Genomic DNA, 24,966 nt, shown 5'->3' on the forward strand with positions numbered 1-24,966 from the left:
GTATTGTTGTAATTAATCTATGAAAAAGACTGATATTGGGGTCAACATTTCTCCACTAGGAGTTTTTGCACCGTCCCACCAAATATCATATCATATCCCACCAAATATCATATCAAATTCTTATCACAAACAGGTCTGATTAGTAATATGGGATTTGCACTGCCCAAGTAAGATTTACTTGTTGGAATATTATTTGGCAGCTATTGCCAATTGAAAATTTGTAGGAAGTTATTTTTAAATTGTATGACAAGTTCCAGTCCAAACTATCTTTGACTGATGGAATCAGCACATAACCTCATCCACTGTGACAACAATATGGAGCTTACTGGGAACTTGCTCTAAATATTAATTTCTAAAACATGCATTTGAACCTCGCTCTGGGAAAATGGGGCTTAATGCATGTGCACTAATTAGTGTCGTCGCGGATAAGCCTGTGCAGGCCACACAGGCTTAATGCATGTGCACTAATTGGTGTCGTCCTGGATTAGCCTGTGCAGGCAACACAGGCTTAATGCATGTGCACAAATAGTGTTGTCCTAGATTAGCCTGTGCGGGCCACACAGGCTTAATGCATGTGCACAAATTAGTGTTGTCCTAGATTAGCCTGTGCAGGCCACACAGGCTTAATGCATGTGCACTAATTAGTGTTGTCCTGGATTAGCCTGTGCAGGCCACACAGGCTTAATGCATGTGCACTAATTAGTGTTGTTCTGGATTAGCCTGTGCAGGCCACACAGGCTTAATGCATGTGCACTAATTAGTGTTGTCCTGGATTAGCCTGTGCAGGCCACTCAGGCTTAATGCATGTGCACTAATTAGTGTTGTCCTGGATTAGCCTGTGCAGGCCACACAGGCTTAATGCATGTGCACAAATAAGTGTTGTCCTAGATTAGCCTGTGCGGGCCACACAGGCTTAATGCATGTGCACAAATTAGTGTTGTCCTAGATTAGCCTTTGCAGGCCACACAGGCTTAATGCATGTGCACAAATAAGTGTTGTCCTGGATTAGCCTGTGCAGGCCACACAGGCTTAATGCATGTGCACAAATTAGTGTTGTCCTGGATTAGCCTGTGCAGGCCACTCAGGCTTAATGCATGTGCACTAATGAGCGTTGTCCTGGATTCGCCTGTGCAGGACACAGGCTTAATGCATGTTGACAAATTAGTGTTGTCCTAGATTAGCCTGTGCGGGCCACACAGGCTTAATGCATGTGCACAAATTAGTGTTGTCCTAGATTAGCCTTTGCAGGCCACACAGGCTTAATGCATGTGCACAAATTAGTGTTGTCCTAGATTAGCCTGTGCAGGCCACACAGGCTTAATGCATGTGCACAAATTAGTGTTGTCCTGGATTAGCCTGTGCAGGCCACACAGGCTTAATGCATGTGCACAAATTAGTGTTGTCCTGGATTAGCCTGTGCAGGCCACACAGGCTTAATGCATGTGCACTAATTAGTGTTGTCCTGGATTAGCCTGTGCAGGCCACACAGGCTTAATGCATGTGCACAAATTAGTGTTGTCCTGGATTAGCCTTTGCAGGCCACACAGGCTTAATACATGTGCACAAATTAGTGTCGTCCTGGATTAGCCTGTGCAGGCCACACAGGCAAATCAGGAGCCACACTTTCCATGTTCATTAAGCCCCATTTTCCCAAAGTGAGGCTCATTTGTATTTGTTCATGAGAGTAAAATCTGCATCCTTCCATAACTAACACTTAATTAAGCTAGGTTAAAATCCATACATTCTCAAAATCAAGGAATACTTTGTAAAATAAAGTTTACCCATAAAAAAATTAAGTGTTATAGCAGGAGCCAAAATTTCAAGGCTAGATTTGGTCTGGTAAAATTGATTTAAAGAGATACAAAATGATTGTTTGTATTTTTCGTTAGACAATATATTCCAATTTACCGCATTGAATTCGAACATTTATGAATGAACGTGTGATTGCCATCAGGCAGCGTCAGAAGCATGATGTAGTTCAAATGAAAAATCAGGAAAGTCAGAATATTAAATAGTTATACAAGTATGAACATATCAAAGGCTAAACTTCTTTACTTACTGAAGGCGACACAAACATTTGGTCCACAAACAGTTTGTAAACACTGTTGAATTTCGGAATTTCATGACGCAGCTGCAGATTTCTAGGATAGCTTGCATAAATTATGCATATTAACGCAAAATGAAGCCGATCCAGACTCGAGATCATCCATAAAACAAAACAAGACCATATACGGTAGTGAAACGATTTTTAGATGCTGAAAAGTGGCAAAATGTTTGTATTAACAAGAATATTACTTGTTTAGGGTTTTCCTATTGTAATAAACCTTTGTATGGCTCGTTTTGTTGTTGGAAGTTTGTATATAGTAAGTATTGGGCAGTGTTTACAGATCTTTAATAACACTTACATGGAGATCCTGCTCTTTCCCCAACAACATTATCCAGGTAGATGACTGCTGTTTTGTTGGTGATTATTTGCAGCATAATTTTTTGTTGACACTTTTTTTTAAATACAGATAAATTAATCAATTTACCAGATGCCATGGGCATTTTGCACATTGCGACGATGGTAAGTAATGAACACATTTTATTTTTAATGGCTTATAAATAAAGAAATAACAGAATTTCATTCAATTTTTTATTAAATGTGATACATGAATCGTTGAAGCATTCTGTTAATACAGTAATTGTAGACAAAAACGTAGTATCATAAACTCAAGAATATCAATAAAAACACTATTGTACATCTTTATCTTGTAATAATGCCATTAACAATGGGATAGTGGCTTTGGGTTTCATTCCAAAGCTAATGTAGTTCTTGCATACCGGTATACAAAACATGATTTTAATCCAACTCTTTTATAAAATCATTATACATTTTTGTATTACATATAAAGTTTAAGATAACAAATTACGGTATGTATCAGATTATATCATGGTAACACATGAACCACAATTAACCAAATTAGTTTTGTTTTTTCTTTTCTAATACGAAATGTCACCTTTAAGTCCCTAAAAAGATCTATAAAATGTAAACTTAAACTGAAGCTATAATAACATATAATGCTTGCTAATTCAGCAAAATTTAAATATAAATGGAACTGGTGTAAAACAGACGTTCCCATTTTTCAATAAGTAATAAAAAAATGTAAATCGTTATATTGATTAACAATAATACTAAATCAATCTGTTAAAAAAGTTTTAATAAAATATTTCTTAACTAACCATTTTCGTTATCACTAATAATAATTCATAATTTAACATATGCAAACATTTCACAAACAATAATTAATAAGTAAACAAGAGATGTGTTTGTCAGAAACACAATGCCCCCTACTGCGCCACTTTGATTTATTGTTTTTTATTATTTGGCAGGTACAGATAATTATCTCCCTTTGAAGCTTATTACTTCTCTTGTATTTTTTTTTTTACCTTTGACCTTGAAAGATGACCTTAAACTTTTACCACTCAAAATGTGCAGCTCCATGAGATACACATGCATGCCAAATATCAAGTTGCTATCTGAAGGGACATAAAAGTTATGAGAATTTTTGAAACCTAAACGCAGAAACCTAAACGCGAAGTGTGAGGGAAAGATGGACAGACGGACAGTCCAATCACTATATGCCCTCTTTCGGGAACATAAAAAAATCAATATTTTCACACAATCGACTGAATTTAAGTACATGTATATTTTTACACATATTCAGTTATAAATAACGACTTTAACAGACATTTATTCACTAACAACAACCATTCTCATACTATCATCAGCCATCAGGAAAAACACATTACATGTACAATAATCATGTCAATATTTGTTCATATTTTTTTCAAACAATATAGTTACATGTATTAACAAGTTCGCATTGTGTTAAAAAATAAAGTCTCATTCAACACGATAAAAAACACCCCAAAATTGTTACACAAACAGAAATATTATGTTCAGCAAACAATATATGTTATAAAAGAACTTTTGCTTCCAGAGGTCCCTGGTTCAAATTTCAGGGAAGACATTTTTTTTTATTTAACTATTTTTCTTTCCTAATAAGTAAAGATTATAAAAAAATAAGATTGTTTAGTAAACATTTTTAATAACACTTCAAAAATAAGAAAATCTGTTGACAATTTCCTTTAAACCTGCCACTACTAATATAAGAATCAGGGACAGCTTATTGAAAATATACCAGTGCAGGGCATATTTCATTGAGCTCAGTTCAACCCATGTCACCATAGTACATGTCACCATACTCATCATCCTAATCCTCGTCCTCATCGTTGTTTAGTTGGACGCCTAAGTCGCCAAAGTCGTCAACGCAACCTATGTCACCATAGTACATGTCACCATACTCATCATCATAATCCTCGTCCTCATCGTCGTCAAGGAGATAGTCGCCAGGGTCAAAGTTCTCCATCATTCTCATGGCCAGCTCCCTGTCCAGTCTCTCCTGCTCAGACATATGTGCCAGCTGGTGATCATCAAACCTGCACGAGAAATGAGCCGCGATCTGGGAAAACGGGGCTAAATGCATGTGCGTAAAGTGTCGTCCCAGATTAGCGTGTGACGAGCTGAAGTCCAGAATCTCAAATCTCCTTCATAGATGTTAAATGTACAACTATGTTACAGGAAAAGTTCAATAAGAAATGTTTGTGCATATAAATGATATACTGTAAAACCATTAAATTTCGTGTGGTACGTATTTTCGTGGATTTAGTTGTTCCGCTGAACCACGAAATCAAGTACCAACGATTATTTTCACATTTTTAATCCGAAATCGGTCCTTTCTGAATGTCATTGTCGACATTCTCTATTGTTTTCGGTTATCTGAGATACTTGGTTGAGATATGCTAGGTAATACAATATGTTGTTTTCTTGATAAGTGTTTGGGTAATAATACTTTTTAAATCAAGCACGGAATTTAAACTGTACATCAACGATTGTTCTCTTTTACGTGACGTCGTCAAATTAACAGTTTGCAGATTTATCACATATGTCAATTAGTGCCAATTAAAGCTAAAAGAGACATAACGGTTTTCACACCTGTATTTTGGGGACCTTATTACTCAATTGTTACTACTAGGGGACCGATTGAGCAGAGAATTGCAAATATTGTAAAAACAACATTGATGGCAATTAGCGAGCGGGGACCCACAAGATCGCCGCTTATTCGCTCTTATCGACAATTATCGGCAACACTTTCATGCTTCAGTGCACATTAATCACAAGCCTTGCTGTCAACACACATTAGCAGATTATTCTTCGTTATTACTCTGGTTGAAAAGTTTATTATAACTGTCAATATTCCCCGAAAAATTTGAAATCCACGAAATTACGTGTCAACGAATAAGTTGTTTTTTATTAAACCACGAAATTTCATACCGACGAATTTCTATACGTTTACAGTACCTGGTGAATGTCAGTATTGCAACATACCGAATAGCCAATATATATTTTGATTACTTCACATTTGTATTTTTTTTCTGCATTTTCTGGAGAAATATGAGTATTTTGTGTTTGCATAACTTGTACTATTACAGATAGTTACTTAAAAAAACATCCACCGATACATTACAAATAATTTTAAAAGAAAAAAATGTCGCAGGATCCAGTTAAGTGCACAGATTTGAATTACATGTTATTTCTAAGAGGTCAACTTATAAACCTAAAGGAAGAAGTAAGGCATCCTTCAATAAAATTTAAGCAAAGTTTATTGTCACTTGTTTGTTTCACACAAACCTATAAGCTAAACAAGGGCTATTTGTAAAACATACATGCCCCCCATATGGGCTGTCAGTTGTAGTGGCAGCCATTGTGTGAATAAGTTTTTGTCACTGTGACCTTTACCTTTGACCTAGTGACCTGAAAATCAGAAGGGGTCATCTGCCAGTCATGATCAATGTACCTATGAAGTTTCATGTTCCTAGGCCTAATTATTCTTGAGTTATCATCAGGAAACCAATTTTCTGTTTTGAGTCACTGTGAACTTGACCTTTGACCTACTTACCTGAAAATTAATAGGGGTCATCTGCCAGTCAATATGAATGTACCTATGAAGTTTCATGATCCTAGCCGTAAGCATTCTTGAGTTATCATCCGGAAACCATTTTACTATTTCAAGTCACTGTGACCTTGACCTTTGACCTAGTGAAAATCAATATGGGTCATCTGCCAGTCATGATCAATGTACCTATGAAGTTTCATGATCATAGGCATAAGCATTCTTTAGTTATCATCCGGAAACCATTTTACTGTTTCAAGTCTCTGTGACCTTGACCTTTGACCTAGTGACCTGACAATCAATAAGGGTCATCTGCCAGTCATGATCAATGTTCCTATGAAGTTTCATGATCCTAGGCATGAGCATCCTTGATTTATCATCCGGAAACCATTTTACTGTGTCCAGTCACTGTGACCTTGACCTTTGACCTAGTGACCTGAAAATCAATAAGGGTCATCTGCGAGTCATGATCAATGTACCTATGAAATTTCGTGATCCTAGGCGTAAGCGTTCTTGAGTTTTCATCCGGAAACCATTTAACTGTTTCGAGTCACTGTGACCTTGACTTTTGACCTAGTGACCTGAAAATCAATAGGGGTCATATGCCAGTCATGATCAAAGTACCTATAAAGTTTCATGATCCTAGGCGTAAGCATTCTTGAGTTATCATCCGGAAACCATTTTTCTATTTCAAGTCACTGTGACCTTGACCTTTGACCTAGTGACCTGAAAATCAATAGGGGTCATCTGCGAGTCATGATCAATGTACCTATGAAGTTTATAATCCTAGGCATAAGCGTTCTTGAGTTATCATCGGAAAACCATTTTACTACTTCAAGTCACTGTGACCTTGAACTTTGACCTAGTGACCTCAAAATCAATAGGGGTTATCTACAAGTCATGATCAATGTACCTTTGAAGTTTCATGATCCTAGGCCTAAAGGTTCTTGAGTTATTATCCGAAAACCATCAGGTGGACGGACAGACCGACATGTGCAAAACAATATACCCCTCATCTTGGAAGGGGGGCATAATTACCAATAAGTCAATTCATTTACTTACAATTAATAAATTGATTGCAACTTGCACAAAAATGTAACAAAAATAATCTGTATAGGCCTTAAAAAGTGAGAATCAGTAAATCAACAAGACCACCACATAACAGGTGCCATGCTCGGCTACAGGTGCAGTTTTGAATAAATGAAAGCTTGTCAGATTTTTTTGATTTTTTTTAGAGGTCACAATGACCTTTGACCTAGTGACCCCAAAATGGATGTGTCATGTAGAACTAATCAAGGTGCATCTATATATGAAGTTTCAAAGTTGTAGGTGGATGTACTTTGATTTTAGAGCTAATGTTAAGGTTTTAGCACGAAGCAGACGGCAGACGTCGGACGACACAATGAGCTGGCTATGACAATACACGGGTTTTTCCGAAAACGCCGAGCTAAAAAATCAACTGTATTAACCTTACATAAGTGTTTATAACGTACTAAGTTCTACACTTACATTTCTGTATAGCGCTGTACAAACTCGTCTGTTTCATCCTCCATGCAGCCAGTATCAGTCAGCTTTATGACCACAGCTCCACAGCTTGCATCTAGTGAACAAAATGCCAAAGATAAGTATAATAAGGCTATGCACCTTCAACTACTACCAGAGACAATGAATCTCTACTTACAATACAGGAAAATCAGAACTAAAATTACCCAAGACCACTTTGTCTTTGGCACAGCAGACCTGCCCATGACTATGTTCAAGGGTGCATAACCCTGGCAAGAGTGGATCATTAGGCATGGGAATGATGACTAGCACATCTTGATGGTGGTGACATGATTTGAGTTCAATGTCAACCACAACATTAAAAGATTTTATGCTTCTGGCATAAAATTGGCTACATTCTAGTGTACAGTCTGCAAAGGCTAAACAGGGACAAAACTTAAAGCTTTTATGGATATTTTGGTTTAAAGAATCCTTTCAAAACGAAAACAAAGTTTAAGTGTTGTTCCTGATTATCCTGTGCAGACTAAAGCTTTCACAAAGCTTTTGACACAACAACAATGACCAGGCCTGACTTACTCTTCAATGGTCGCGGTAGCTCCCCAAACACTGTCCACTTGTTTTTGGTGGCATTGAACTCGTGCATGTACTGAGTAAGGCGCCCCGCTGTGTCTACACCTCCCATCACTAGGATACGACCATCTAACACTGAAATATATGACCATCTAACACTGAAATATATGACCATCTAACACTGAAATATATGACCATCTAACACTGAAATGTATGACCATCTAACACTGAAATGTATGACCATCTAACACTGAAATGTATGACCATCTAACACTGAAATATATGACCATCTAACACTGAAATATATGACCATCTAACACTGAAATGTATGACCATCTAACACTAAAATGTATGACCATCTAACACTGAAATGTATGACCATCTAACACTGAAATGTATGACCATCTAACACTGAAATGTATGACCATCTAACACTGAAATGTATGACCATCTAACACTGAAATGTATGACCATCTAACACTGAAATGTATGACCATCTAACACTGAAATGTATGACCATCTGACACTGAAATATATGACCATCACTGAAATGCATGACCATCTAACACTGAAATGCATGACCATCACTAAAATGTATGACCATCTAACACTGAAATGCATGACCATCACTGAAATGTATGAGCATCCAACACTGAAATGCATGACCATCTAACACTGACATGTATGACCATCTAACTCTTAAATGTATGACCATCTAACACTGAAATTTATGACCATCTAACACTGAAATGTATGACCATCTTACACTGAAATGTATGACCATCTAACACTGACATGTACAGGGCTATAGATAACTTTTGGGGTATATTGGGTAATCAACCCCTGTTTTTGACAACAATAGGGGTTTTGTAAATTCAAGAGTTTTAGCAAAAAATTTCACCCCCTACTTTTGAGCTTAATTGGGTATTTCACCCCCGGTTTTTTATTCAATTGGGTAATTTAGGGAATGACATTTATAATATAATAAAAATCTACTAAGGTTACTATATTATTTATACAAATGTAATTCAAAAAGGTATTTGTACATAACAACAATTAATTACTGAATTTCTGATCAAAGTTCATTCATTTTTGCGTTGAATAAGACCGAGTTCGTGAAAATCGCTGCAAAATTGATGAAGTTATGACTGTTTAAAGCGATGCACCCCGATTTTGGGTCATTTTGAGCTGAATACCTTGAAAATGAAAGTAGAAATCGGATGGGTCTATTAATAATGACAATAATACTCCAAAGATTGATAACAGCTGGAAAGACTGCCTTCTTTGGAGGCAGTCAACTGTTTTTTTAGCCCTGTTTACACATTGGCCCCGGTCAATTTCCTGAATTTAAGGTGTATGGCCTAAAAAAATTAGTTTTTTGACTCGAGAAACTAAAATGTAAGTATAAATGGTCAAAATTCTAGTAATTTCACTTGTTTTCAGTAATTCGAAACTAAGTGACCTGGATTTTCGTCAACATTCTGCACATGCTCAGTGAGAAGTAAACACATGTACTTCCTGCTTGAAGCAGCTGACATTTCACAGATTTCAACTGTGGGTTTAAATAAACTAGCAGTGCAAAAAGTTCAATGGTAATGACCCATTTGTTTGGCTCAGTTTTAAAGCATTTGCTGTGATTGTGCAAAGCATGTTGTCGACTGTGTGCGTATTCTTACCCGGAAAGATAAATGTGATTGCCATGTTTATCTAAAAAAAATTTTTTACATGCAAGTTCCGAGACCCCCAAAGGCTATTTTACCCCAGATATCTATTAAAAGAGCTTTTTTGCATTGTTTTGTGCTTTATTTTCAAGCTGTAGATGAGCTGCACTGAATATTGTCTGAATCTATTTTCAGGTTGTGACTGAAGGCAATGTTTTGAGGGTGTTTTGCAAACCAGTGTTTGTCGGCCTGGTGATTTTCAAGAAAAACTGTAGACTGTCACCTTTTCTACATAGGACGGCATAATAAACTTTCCAGTACATTTTTGTACTGAAAATAACCAGTCCAAAAAATATGCACGGGGTTCGTAAGAATTGCGTTTTGTGACGCAAGGTTTTTTACGGGAATTACGTTATTAAATTTGTATTTGCGTTTTTGTACGCTTTATTTTGAATTTAATTACGTTTTTGGTTATTTTAAATGCGTAATAACACAAATACGCTTGTTATCTATAGCCCTGAATGTATGACCATCTAACAATGAAATGTATGACCATCTAACACTGACATATATGACCATCTTACAGTGAAATGGATGACCATCTAACACTGAAATGTATATCCATCTTACACTGAAATGTATGACAATCTTACACTGAAATACTGGTTTTCGAAGAAAGAAAAATCCATATATGTTTATTCAATACGAGTACTAAGTACCTGTTATTTCAAAGAAGGCAATTCCTTGTCTCATGGTGGTCAGCTTGGTCCACACATTGGTTTTCACATCATACATTTCAACAGAGACCAGGCAGCGGAGGTTGCCGCTGTTGTGTGACACGTCCCTCTGTCCGTTGTAGCCCCCACACACATACAGATGGCCCTCCAGGCACACCATGCCGTGACCTGCTCTCGCTGGAATATTTTAAGGATATCATTGAGTTGTGCTTTTGGTAAACAGGGCTTTATGCTTGTGTGATAGCAGCATTCCACATAAGCCTGTGCAGTTCAATTTTAATAAATAGTTTCCCAAAAATGCAAGCTTCTTACAGATTAAGTTTCATACCTAATATAATATTCAAGATATGCCCTGAACAAAAAATTTAGCATGAACATTCAAAAAGGACAAAACTGCAAAATTATGACAGCAGTAATGGCTGTTATGTACTGGACTTCCCATCATTGAGGTGTACAAACATATTAAGTTACACGTTTATACTTCTTATAATTTTTAACATATGCTCTGGACAACATTAAAGTATTAACATTAATATATATACAACTTAAAATATGGAAACAAGATTTTTGGCCCTTTAACACTACACATACTGTCAATACAATAACAGGGTGCAGAATCAACGGGTTTTCAGGGGTTTACACACGGGCTGGACAGAATGTAAACACACCGTTAAGAACTAATTTTTTTTAATATCTCAAGTTATTGAAATACATTTGCAAAAAAAAATAGAGCATAAAAGACAGTTTTTCTTGCAGTTTATGCCGATATCTTAAAGTATAAGAATAAATCCTTGAATACGCCTGAAATCGGTGGCAAAATTTCACGTTGCGTTAAGAATAACTGTGCAGTACACAAGATTTTTTTTTACAAGAACACAGGCTTATTACATGTATATAAAGTAATTCTGATGTATTTCACATTGCCATAAGCAGCAAAAAAATCTGTCTATAATGCTCTATTTGAAATTCTTATGAAAAAATGTTTTAACAAGTTATTTGAACAAGAGGGCCGAGATGGCCCTAGTTCACTCACCTTTTTTTACAAGGCCTTGTTCATTGCTTAGTTGAAAATTCAGTACTCTAGAGCATAATAAATTTGTTCTCTTCTGTTTACTTTTGCAGTGTGAGCGTATGATTAATTCTGATTGAGTACTGTCCATTTGCATGGGTCTTTTGCAATGCAAACATTTGCAAGTAATCCTAATTCTACAAGTGTTTACAAGGTTTTTGTAAGATTTGGACCTAGTGACCAAGATTTTGACCCCACATGACCCAATGTCAAACTTTGCCTAGTCTACTAGATATCATCAAGAAAAACATCCTGGTAAAGTATCATCATTATTGGACCAAAACTATGGCCTCTTGTGTGTTTACAAGATTTTTGTAAGATTAGACCCCACAACCTAGATTTTGTCCCCACATTACCAAACGTCAAACTTGACCTAGATATTGTCCATACAAACATCCTGATAAAGTTTCATCTATATTGAACTAAAACTGTGGCGAATGGAGTGTTTACGAGGTTTTTGTAAGATTTGACCTGGTGACCTATATTTTGACCTCTCTTGACCAAACATCAAACTTTGCTTACAAAAATAAATATTATGACCAAGATTCATAAAATCTGAAACAAAATTGTGACCTGTAGAGTGTTAACAAGGATTTTGTATACTCAACTAACATATTATTAAGACAAACATTTTGACAAAGTTACATTAAGATTGGGCGTGAAATGTGTTTACAATGTTTTTCTTTTTTTTTGACCTAGTGACCTAGTTTTTGATCCAGCATGAGCCAGTTTCGAAGTCAATCGATATATCATTGGGACAAATCTTCTGACAAAGTTTCATGAAGATTGGACAAGAAATGTGGCCTCTAGAGTGTTTACAAGGTTTCTATATAGCCAAATAAGGAAAACTGCCCCGCCCACTGGCGGCCATGTTTTTCAACAGACCGGAACCACTTTCTAACTCAGCCAACATATCATTAAGACAAACATTTTGACAAAGTTACATGAAGATTGGGCATGAAATATGACTTCTACAGTGTTTACAAGGTTTTTCTTTTTTTTACCTAGTGCCCTAGTTTTTAACCCAGCATGACCCAGTTTCGATCTCGATCGAGGTATTATTGGGAAAAATCTTCTGAACAAGTTTCATGAAGATCGGACAAGAAATTTGCCCTCTAATGTGTTTACAAGGTTTCTCTTTAGCCAAATAAGGAAAACTGCCCACGCCCACTGGCGGCCATGTTTTTCAACTGATTGGACAGACAAAATTATAGTCATCATCATCATAGTAATCAAACAAGAGATGTGTTCGTCAGAAACACAATACCCCCTACTGCGCCGCTTTGAAATAAAATTTCTATTTATCATTTGGCAGGTATAGAAATCTTTAAAGCTTATTACTTCCCTTTGATTTTGTCCAATCCAACCTTGGGGGGGGGGGGGGGGGGGTCTGTAGACAGTCAAAAATGACCAAGTCAGGCATCACTGACAACCAAGGCCTGTGGTTTATCAAAGAGATCATAGCCAGAGTTCATCATGTATCTATGGACATAAGTTCACAGGTATGTCATGAACCCTACCATTCACAAATTAGTACAGGAAAGAAATGATAATTATATCATTAAAAAAAAAACTTTGACAAATCAATCATTTGAGTTATATATAATAAAAATAAAAATCTGTACAGTAACTGTGAAAAGAACTTAAATTCTTGGTAAGAAAATAAATAATGTGAGATTTATAATTATATAAATTACTTCCCTTGAAAATAATTGTCTCTTACAATTATCTATTTTTAGGAGCAAATAATTAAAAGCCACTACTGTGACTGTAGATTCACCACTCAAAATGTGCAGCTCCATGAGATACACATGCATGCCAAATATCAAGTTGCTATGTTCAATATTGAATAATTATCTCCCTTTAAAGCTTATTACTTCCCTTGGATTTGTATTTTTGACCTTAGTCATTAAAGGATGACCTTGACCTTTAACCACGATGTGTTGTCAGAAACACAATGCCGCCTACTGTGTCGCTTTGATTTATTTAACAAAAATATATAATTTGGCAGGTCACATAATTATGTCCATTTGAAGCTTATTACTTCCCTTGTATTTGTTTTTTCGACCCCTTGACCTAGTTTTTGACCCGGCATGACCCATATTTGAACCTGACCTAGATATTGTCTAGATACAACTTCTGACCAAGTTTCGTAAAGATTGGATGAGAACTATTTGAATTAGAGAGCGAACACGAAAAGTGTGACAGACTGACAGTGTGAAAACTATATACCCCCTTTTCTTTGAAAGGGGGCATAAAAAGGAATAAAAATAAGGGAGCAATTGTGATGGTTCTTGTGCACTGCACTTTCACCGAGTATTCAAGTCGAATCCTATTTTAATTTTCAATAATTAAATTTAAAAAAAATCAATGGGCATAATATAATAGAATTTGTAAGTTTAAACAAGGGACAAAATTGTCACAAAACCAGGTTTTCATTGTGAAAAAAATCTGATAAAGGGAGAAAACTCAAACTGAACTTTTGAAATGAACAAACAAAATTAACCCCCTTTGTAAGTTTGTTTTAAAAAAAAATCTATTTTTAGTCGTGGCGACCTTGACATTGGAGATATTGATGTGATTCTTTCGTGCGACACACCGTCCCATGATGGTGAACAAATGTGCCAAATGATTTTAAAATCTCACAATGAATGACATAGTTATGGCCAGGACAAGCTCATTTATGGCCATTTTTGACCTTTGAACTCAAAGTGTGACCTTGACCTTGGAGATATCGATGTAATTATTTCGCGCGACACACCGTCCCATGATGGTGAACAAATGTGCCAAATGATTTTAAAATCTCACAATGAATGACATAGTTATGGCAAGGACAAGCTCATTTATGGCCAGTTTTGACCTTTGAACTCAAAGTTTGACCTTGACCTTGGAGATATCGACGTAATTATTTCGCGCGACACACCGTCCAATGATGGTGAACAAATGTGCCAAATGATATTAAAATCTGACAATGAACGACATAGTTATGGCCCGGACAAGCTTGTTCCGCCCGCCCGCCAGCCAGCCCGCCAGCCCGCCCGCATTCGCCAATCTAATAACCAGTTTTTTCCTTCGGAAAACCTGGTTAAAAAGGTGAATATTTTGGTTATTTCTAACATAGGAACATAAAATGTTAATGGATATATAATGAAAGAGCAAGTTTCAATGTTGCATGTGGTTGAACAGTGTAAGAGTATATCTCCCAACATCTTTTCATCTACAGAGACACCAACAGACAGACAGACAGACGGATGTGAGATTTGAGAAGAGAAGCTAATATTTTCCAAAGCCAGGTTCCGAAACCTGTGAGCACTTGCCACAATTGAGATTTTGTCTTTTGTTCCAGTTGTTTTTTGCTGGATCATAGCACCACACTGTCTTCACTGCATCCCCATCAATTGAGTGTATCCCGCCTGATACATAGATCTGTGCACAAAAACAAACAAACACATGCCTCAGAAATATAACAAGGCAATTGATGATTAAAATTTAATGCTTCAACTTTAAAAAACTTGCTTTTAGAAGGAACTCTCACAGACCGCAATATTATTAGTTACACGTCTACTTCATGCTCCCCAAATATTATTTAACTGGCCATGTATCACACTGTGCAAGGTCAGTATGATATAATGTAACAAATTTATCTTATCAAGTACCATTCTGACCCCAGCATCAACAGGGCAAAAGTTTCATGACCAGGCTTCCTGAAAAGGCCGGTCCTCCGGTCTTGTCCGGCAAAATTCTTTACGGTCCGGCGAAGTTTCTAATATCGCCGGTCCTTGTGACAGGCAAAAAAATGACTTAATACCGAAAAGTCATACTAGCCAAAAGAACGATAACACCCAATTAGAATAACTCTTTTCGTTAGTTTCGAGCCTTTTTGTAATTAAGAACACTATTGCGTCACTAGTTCTTAGGAGTGCTCTCCCTTTGTTTTGTTTTTTTGAGAACGTCAATTTGATTGGTCCGATTATTACCATTTATCCATTTACAAAGGTTGTAACAAAAAACTACACATGGAGAAAATGCTTATACAAATGATCGAAATTGTCAAATTTGAAGTTGTCATCATCATATGTAAGCAATGTTTTGCTTTATGTATCGTCGGAACGCATAAAATAACACGGAAATGTGCTTTTTATTAGTGTAATATCGCATTATCATTTTATTTTTGATAAAATAAAACAGATAGTTTGGTAAAAGATTGATATTGTACGGAGAATATATAAGAGTATATTTTGTACAAGTTGACTACATAATTACATATTATATTGAATGAATCACATATTTGAAAAATTACAGTGTGTTACATTTGCATAAGAACACATAATGATTTGATGTTATATGTTCCAAAATCAATTACTTATAGTTGTCCAATACTTATACACAGGCTGCACATTGCAATACATGTAAATATGAGTTAAACTTTACTAAATTCTTCAGTTATAAACTCGCGCTGTTCGGACAGGTGAATTTTTGTCCGGACAGGCAAACTTTTCCAGCAGCCTGTCCTGTTGACAGGCACCTTTTGGGACTTTTCAGGAAGCCTGCATGACATCATATAATTTTACCGAAAAATCTTCTAACCTAATAATTTAAAACAAGAGGGCCTGAAAGGCCCAAAGTCGCTCACCTGAGATAACAAGATATTATTGGGACAAATCTTCTGACCAAGTTTCACGAAGCTCGGAAAATGAATGTGGCCTCTAGAGTGTTAACAAGGTTTTACTATAGCGATATAAGGAAAAATGCCCCGCCCCCCCCCTTGCAGCCATGTTTTTCAACCAACCGGCATCATTTTTGAACTCATCCAAAATATTATCGGGATGAATCTTCTGACCAAGTTTCATGAAGATCAGACAGTAAATGTGGCCTCTAGAGTGTTAACAAGATTTTACTATAGCCATATAAGGAAAAATGCCCCGCCCCTTGGAAGCCATTTTTTTCAAGCAAACATAATTATTTTCGAACTCATCCAAGATATCATTGAGACCAATCTTCTGACCAAATTTCATGAAGATTGGACAATAAATGTGGCCTCTAGAGTGTTAACAAGGTTTTACTATAGCAATATATAGCCATATAAGGAAAAATGCCCCGCCCCTGGTGGCCATGTTTTAAAAGCAACCAAAACCATTTTCGAAATAATCCAAGATATCATTGGGACAAATCTTCTGACCAAGTTTCACGATGATCGAAAATAAATGTGATCTCTAGAGTGTTAACAAGGTTTTACTATAGCCATATAAGGAAAATAGCCCCGCCCCTGTGGTGGCCATGTTTTTCAACCAACCGGCATCATTTTTGAACTCGTCCAAGATATTATTGGGATGAATCTTCTGACCTTGTTTCATGAAGATCGGACTATAAATGTGGCCTCTAGAGTGTTAACAAGATTTTACTATAGCCTTATATAGCCATATAAGGAAAAATGCCCCGCCCCTTGGCGGCCATGTTATTTAAGCAAACGTAACCATTTTCGAACTCATCCAAGATATCATTAAGACAAATCTTCTGACCATATTTCATCAAGATTAGACAATAAATGTGGCTTCTAGAGTGTTAACAAGGTTTTACTACAGCCATATAAGGAAAAATGCCCCGCCCCCTGGCGGCCATGTTTTTCAACCAACCTGCATCATTTTCGAACTCGTCCAAGATATTATTATGATAAATCTTCTGACCATGTTTCATTAAGATTGGACAATAAATGTGACCTCTAGAGTGTTAACAAGATTTTACTATAGCCATATAAGGAAAAATGCCCCGCCCCTTGGCAGCCATGTTTTTCAAGCAAAGGTTACCATTTTTAAACTCATCAAAGATATCAGTGGGACAAATCTTCTGAGCAAGTTTCATAAAGATCGGAAAATAAATGTGGCCTCTAGAGTGTTAAGAAGGTTTTACTATAGCCATATTAGGAAAAATGCCCGCCCCCAGGGGGCCATGTTTTTCAACCAACCGGCATCATTTTCGAACTCGTCCAAGATATTATTGGGATGAATCTTCTGACCAAGTTTCATGAAGATCAGACAATAAATGTGGCCTCTAGAGTGTTAACAAGATTTTACTATAGCCATATATAGCCATATAAGGAAAAATGCCCCGCCCCTTGGCAGCCATGTTTTTTAAGCAAATGTAACCATTTTCGAACTCATCCAAGATATCATTGAAACCAATCTTCTGACCAAATTTCATGAAGATTGGACAATAAATGTGGCCTCTAGAGAGTGAACAAGGCAAATGTTGACATCGCACAACGGACAACGGACAAAAGGCAATCACAAAAGCTCACAATGAGCATGTTGTGCTCAGGTGAGCTAAAAAAGGTCAGCATTACCTTGTTTAGACAAATGAAAAACAAGTATTTTGTACAAGGTTAGATAAAGTAAGATCATATGTATAACAAAACTGATAATATGTTGTGACACATAACATCAGTGTCATGATAACTACCAGTAAGATGGCTGCAGTCCTGTCCAATTTCATGATTTTATTTTTCAACTGCAGTATAACGATTTGATACATAGTTTAACATATTCAATATTAAATAAAACAATCCAACATTTTTTCAACATTATGAAAGCCTAATAAAACAAGAGATTGCAAAGCAATATTGTCCCCTACCGGTGAAACTCCACCATTGTCAGATTTTTAAATTTTTTCTTTTATATATTTGTTGCCATAGCAACCAGAGTTCTTGACGTAGGAACAAAATGAAATGACGTTCATAATGTCCTTATTGCCATCTATCCATGTTTCATGAAAAAATATTAAGAACTTTTCAAGTTATCGCAGGATCCAGAAAAGTGTGACAGACAGACTGACAGACACACAGAGCGCAAACCAAAAGTCCCCTCCGGTGAAACCGGTAGGGGACTAAAAAGCGCTTCTTTAAAAGATATTGCACAAACACATTTGCAAAGAGTTGCTCTAGGCAGTACTTTAATTGGTAAATGTGAACATTAATTATCTAAAAGTCTGGTGTCTTGTTTCTATCCATTAGTTGCCATCACAAAGATCTCTGCTAGCCCAGTAAGTAGAAGTGGCTTATTGGTCAATCTGGGGAGAAGTGAGTAAACTACCAAGCAAAGCAAAAATTGTGTGGATTTAAGTGATGAACTAATTGTTATGGCAAATCTCCCAAAACTTCTGATTTGTCATTTGATAAGGCATGTGTCAGCTACCGGCATAATTACCGGTATATTCATGCACTGACGTGACAGACAGAAGGACAGACAGTCATTTAATTTCACTTGAACAATTTACATTGTCAACATCACATGTTGTTGGTATTGATATATGTCAATATGTATACACCCAGAAAACAAGTGTCAACAAACATGAATATGTACAAAACAAATATAAATTGAAGTACAGAAAAATTGAATTGGTACATTACGTTATACGATTTAACACTTATATGTAGTAGTGGTAAACCATAAAGATCAACTAAGCTTGGCGAGGAAGTGTTGGAAAATTCTGAGAGAAATGGTCTTAATGCATGATTGTAAACTATGGTCCTAGATTAGCCAGTGCAGTCTGCACAGGCTTATCTGGGATGACACTTTCTGCCTAAATTGGATTTCCTTTAGAAGGGACTTCCTTCAAACGCAAAAAAAATCCATTTAAGTTGAAATAATCACCCTTGATTAGCTTGTGCTAACTGCAAGGGCTTATCAATGATGACACTTTACGCCCGTGCATAAAGCACAGTTATCTCACATCAATGCTCATGTAGAACTTACATAGCAATAAGCAAACTTACCTTGCCCTCACAGACGGCTGCAGCATGGTCGTACAGCTTCCTGGGTAAGGCTCGCACATAGCTCCAGGTCTCCGCCTCACAGTCCAGTCTCTCTACGGACTTCAACACCTGCTTGTCATCACGACCAGCTATTGCATAGATGAAACCTGAAATAACATGGTTCAAGTATTTTGGTGAACTATGGTAAATAAATTTAAAAAAAGATTTTGTATGATGAACTATGGAGAGGAAAATGCAAAATCTTATGATTTCTGAAAATATACATAACTTATCTACATTTTTTATACCTGTTTTACTATTTTAAATATTTAGGTAAAAAGAGAAAAAACACATATTGTTATTAAATTTTGAGGTATATGATAAATACGGTAATGTCCAAAACCAGATGAATATCACTTGCTAGAGGTCTAATTGAAGTAACCCAGCATTAGAGTCAAGGAATGAAATGGTTTTAATTTTGCTTTGGTGTTTTATTTTGTTTAATAAGGAGATGAGTAGATATTTGTCCAATTATACATGTAGATTAGATTTCAAGCATCAGTAAAATAAGGGACAAGAGACGCATCAACATGGAAAAAAAGCATAAGAGTAACCATTGAGGTAGACGGCGGCATGCCTTGCCCTGGGATGTTGGAGACTGGGCATGTCCCAGAACTGGAAGTTGTGTTGAGGGGAGAACATTCTAACGTCACTGATTGCAATCTTGTTGGCTGTGTCGTCCGCGATGTGGTATTCATAGCCTCCAATCATCAGTCCGTGACCATTAACCTGTTCATTGAAATATGAGCTGTGTCATGTAAAAATGGGTCTTAAGCAGTATGAAGCCAAGTAAAAATCCAGACCTGTAACCAGACTGCAAATGCACAAACTGGTCTGAAGCTTCTTTGGCCATAAATGGCATAAAACCAAACCAAATGGCATACATGTACATAAACATTTTTTGATTGGCATCATTTTTAGGATAAATATTCATTTAAAAACTGGAGTGATAATGGCAGGTCTTAGGACCAATTTAAAAAAATGCCTTTGTTTGAGCCCAATTTATAAAGGCAAGTAAAAACTTTATCCCTTATGTTTCTGAGAATATAAATTATAATATATAATGGGAAGATGCAGTTATATATTATATATATTATATATATATATATAAAATATCATTCTTAACTTAAGTTTACCTCAACAAATTTCTGATGTGAAAGCCGCTGTATCCAGTTGCTCAAGCCACCAAGTGGAAACCAAGACTTCAGATCTGGATGAAAATAGTGATTCATGTTCCATCCGCAGAGTGAGTTCACAGGCTGAGTGATCATGTCGTGGAAAGAGTCGTAGTTCTCATCAGGTTCCATCACTCCCCCAATCTGAATGATTGTACGCCTCGAGGAACGTACTCGGGTCCTATCATTATCACTGAGAAAATAACGTTTGGTAGCTTTCTCCATGAATTGTTCATGGAATTCAATGAGTTCCTGACACTTTTTGTCTGTTTTAAAGAGATCTTGTTCTTTTGCAAAGTGAATCAGAGGCCATCCATCAGAACTCAATCTAACCTTCTCAAACACACTGTGAGCAACAGGTTCTCTGTTTTTCATATCGTGTTCGTACCAACGCATACAATGATGGAAAAGTACACTCTCAGATGTAGTCACTAAGGCATCATCTGATAAGTAATTTGCTAAAGTTTCTGAGTCAGTTTTCAAGAATGTTTCTGATTCAACAAATTTCAAGAAATTCTTCAATAAATAATTTCTATAGTAATCCCGCAGTGATGATATTGCAAACATTTCACCAATTTTCAAAAGGTCATAAGCATTTTCAAAGGTCAATTCCTCCTTTAAAAACTTAGTACAGAGGTCTATGGCCCCAGGAATCTGTAAGAAAGTGGCTGCTGCCATCACATCTTGTATATTTTTTATATCAACAGCGAGACAACCTTTGTAAATGTACGTCAAAATGGGTTCAAACCCCTTCAATGTTATTCCCTTTAGTTCAGTGCATTCGTCCCTGGTTTCAATCATGTCATGTGACAACATAGCCTTAAAGTAGTCGCTGGAACTTGCAAACACAAGTTTATGAATCTGAAAGGGAAAACAGAATAGTCATGAAATTCAGTGACTTTTTTCCAAGCCAATTAGGAGCTGCAACAGGGAACATAACACAGGTGCAAAACTGCAGGATTGTTTACAAACAAATTCATTAATGCTATTCAGTTTGAGATTACGTATGCCATACTTTTTTTGCACATAATATTTTATCTTCAAGACTCATGTTTATATCAACAAGAATTCACATGCAGTATACATGTAAAAAAAATTTTTTTAAAAGGGTGTGCATTTATACTTACTACATCAGATAATTTCAAGAAAATTAGGTTTAGCTTGAACTTTTAACTTTTAAAAACATCTGTTTATAATCAGTTCACTCATTTTTAAACATTTTTTTTTAAATAGTATTAATTTAGGCTGACCTAAAATTATTGAAAATATACATTAAACTAATTGGAAGTACCGACATATTGATTAATAACCAACAAACATTTACAACATGAAAACATTTTCCTTAAATAAATAGCATTGCTTTTTCTTAAACATATAAAAAATCATGAAAAATATTTACTACGAATTTACATTATCAGCAATATGTGCTATTTTAAAATGTTTTTTAAAATAAATATTTTCCTTTTTTCATAAAGATTCTAACTGATATATGTTTGACTACAAGATTACAAGAGTATTATTTCATTTTCATTTTCAAAGATAAAAATTAACAACACTATCAAATACAGTTTAAATTATAAGCAATTATAAGTACCTGAAATGTTTTTCCTTCAACTTTGACCTTGAAGTCACAGAACTGGCCTTCTAGGAAGAAAGAATGCATGCTCTGCAGGACAGACTCACAGAATCCAGAGGTGAGGTACTTGCTGCCTTCTGCCACTGATAGAAAGAAGTAATATGTTACAAATACAGATGTACCATGCTCTGTGAAAAGGGGGTTTAATACATGTGCGATAAAGTGTAGTCCCAGATTAGCCTGTGCAGTCAGGGATGACACTTTCCACTCAATAGTAAACTGTATTTTTCTAAGAAGAGACTTTCTTTAAGTTTAAACAGAAAATATTACAAAAGCGGAAAGTGCACCGGCTAATCTAGGACGACACTTTACGCACATGCATTTAAACCCCCTTTTCACAGAGTGCTGCTCATTCTGGGCAAACTGGACTTAATGCTAATCAGTTGTGCGTAAAGTGTCCTCCCAGATAAGCCTATGCATTCCCACTTTCTTATCAGACAGCATTTTTTTTATGATTTTGTGAAATTGTTCAATTAAAGTCTCTTCGAATTGAAAGTCCAGTTTAAGCGGAAAGTGTCATCCCTGATTAGCCTGTCAGGAATGCATAGGCTAATCTGGGATGCCACTTTATGCACATGCATTAAGCCCAGTTTTCCAAGAATGAGGCTCATACACATTCCTGGAAATAAATATAGTTTTTCAATTTGAAAAACAGGTCAGAGGCTTTTTCTCTGCAAGTTTTTACCAGTATTTCCATGGTTTCACTGGGGACTTTTAATCAACTCACACTTGTCCTTGCTTCGCTGGTTCAAAAATACTAAGTACTTATCAGTAACTTGATTAACCCTTTACCACTTACTACTTACATGTAGACACGCATTTTACGCACTTGATGTCTCTTAGAAAGTTACAAGTTTCAAAGGCTTCATTTCCAATCCTTAGATACTGATGAGCAGCAAACAGCATAAAACCTGAACAGGCTGCGAGTTACTCACAGCTAGGCTGTTCTGGTTTTATGCTGTTTGCACATAGCCATTTTGGATTAACTTCTGAGTGGGAAATGGTTAAATAACGGCTGCCTTTCTTGAATCCGAGGTACGGGGAAAAGGCGATAGACAGGATAGTGACCAATCCCTTCACAAATTATGTGGCAAGACCAGATCAAACATGTGTTCCTAGGATATGTAGTCAAGAGTTATACATCTTCAGATATTAAGATTGTTATCATTCAATATGAAATTTATTAATTAATTTGAATTTTATTTGAATTTTTTCCTGTATTATAATGAAAATTTCATTTGAAGTTTCAAAAACTAAACTTAATTTTGACAAAGAAAGTTTTATCAATTTATTTATGGATACAGCTATATAAATGAAAATACGCAAAATAAAATCCAATTTTAAGTAAATTGAATCTTAAATCCTAAGTTCATGGATATGTGTCATATTCCTTAAAAACAAAACAAAAAAACACACTGATATTTATAACAAATGTTCTATTGAAAACATGCAAAAGATATGACATGACTGCGTGCAATTGAGCCATTTTGACAAAAGATTACCCCACCATTTTCAAAGCCTTGCTGGAGCACTAAGGATACAATTTATTGATGTTAACAACAATGACTATTTCTGTTTATGACGTTGAAGATTTTGGATCAAGAAATTGGCTAGCATAAAAATATATATACAGTTCAAAATGTTTTCAAAACTCTTTGTCAATCTTCTGCTTTGTCTAGACAGAATAATTAGACAGTCGTTTTTCAGATTTTACAGAGCACGTTTCATATTGGCTGTAATTGCTTCAGGACAAATTAAAGCTTATTTTTTGTTGTCAGCCTCATATTTTAACAGTCTTTTATTTTTAAAATCTCATAAAAAGTAACAATCAATTAACATGTACAGTAAATATATCAATACTTCCGAAATAGTTTTGTCCGAAATATAGGGATAGAACAATAAAATGTAAGTTAATAGCCAAGACAGGCCATATAATAATATATATAATTTTTTAAGAAACCGAATTATGGAACTTACTTTTTAGCGTACCGGTATTAACCAAAAGCTTTTGATTGAAGTATTTATTTAAAACGCAATTTATTGTTGATCAGCTCATTGTCGAAACGCCGTCATACCTTAAACCAAGAAAATCATTTGTTCATCCAGACACACCACGATATCCTAGGGCGGTAAAAGCAATGATATATTTGCAAGCTCCACCAAGAGTTGTCGTTCCTTGCTCTCACGTGTAATCTATGCTATCAAAAGTAAATCCTACAAGACTTCGTAGGATTTCATGATTTTGTTTAAGTATTATATTATGAAAAGTATGATCATTTTCTTTTATATTTTGAAAATATTATATAAGTTCTATCTATCTAACTTTCAGTAAGGTCGAATCGCTTCTGGGGACATAGACCTGTCGCGCGTCAACCGACAAGAAAATTAGTAAGACTGAAATAAAAAGATATAAAAAGAGAGAATAAAAGCGTTTTATTATTGAAAACAGGTTAAAAAAGATAAGGTATTCTTATGGTGAGGTATGTTCAACGCCGCTTACAGCCAAGTTTAGGTTCATAATGAAATAATTAATTACCTAAATTATTTATTTTTAAATAACAACGGTAACATTATTGTACCATGCATATGGCTAGGCTATCATTACGTGGTTGGTTATGAAGGCATGGATTTGCTCCAGCTATGCTGGTTCCAGTCAAATCTCAGCGCGGATGTTGATATCTTTGGTGAATGGTTAACGGAATGTAACAGGTCAACAATGCACCAACGCTTTATTCTTCAATAACTATTCTAAATAATAACATGCAATCGATATATTCTGGACTTTTTTATCATGGGGAATGAAAATAGCATT

General features: G+C 35.9%; 1 protein-coding gene across 1 annotated transcript; it reads right to left on the reverse strand.

The window, feature by feature from the left end:
• Nucleotides 1-2,621: 2,621 nt before the first annotated feature.
• Nucleotides 2,622-24,268, reverse strand: LOC127879723 (kelch-like protein 26). The gene is made up of 10 exons (XM_052426734.1): nucleotides 24,132-24,268; nucleotides 22,113-22,237; nucleotides 20,480-21,379; nucleotides 19,898-20,072; nucleotides 19,305-19,450; nucleotides 14,854-14,962; nucleotides 10,450-10,644; nucleotides 8,076-8,204; nucleotides 7,506-7,596; nucleotides 2,622-4,482 (listed from the first exon to the last, which is right to left on the reverse strand). Coding segments are annotated over exons 1-10 (2,097 nt in total). The 5' UTR covers nucleotides 24,133-24,268; the 3' UTR covers nucleotides 2,622-4,256.
• Nucleotides 24,269-24,966: the final 698 nt, after the last annotated feature.

Source organism: Dreissena polymorpha, chromosome 4 (genome assembly GCF_020536995.1).
Source record: "Dreissena polymorpha isolate Duluth1 chromosome 4, UMN_Dpol_1.0, whole genome shotgun sequence".
NCBI lineage: Eukaryota > Metazoa > Mollusca > Bivalvia > Myida > Dreissenidae > Dreissena > Dreissena polymorpha.

Excerpts from the sequence above, each read along its gene's own strand:
- LOC127879723 (XM_052426734.1), bottom strand. Across the intron at positions 14,963-19,304 it reads CAGCCGTCTGTGAGGGCAAG|ATCTATGTATCAGGCGGGAT; the intron begins GTAAGTTTGCTT and ends TTTTGTGCACAG. Across the intron at positions 7,597-8,075 it reads GCTACCGCGACCATTGAAGA|ATGCAAGCTGTGGAGCTGTG; the intron begins GTAAGTCAGGCC and ends TTTGTTCACTAG.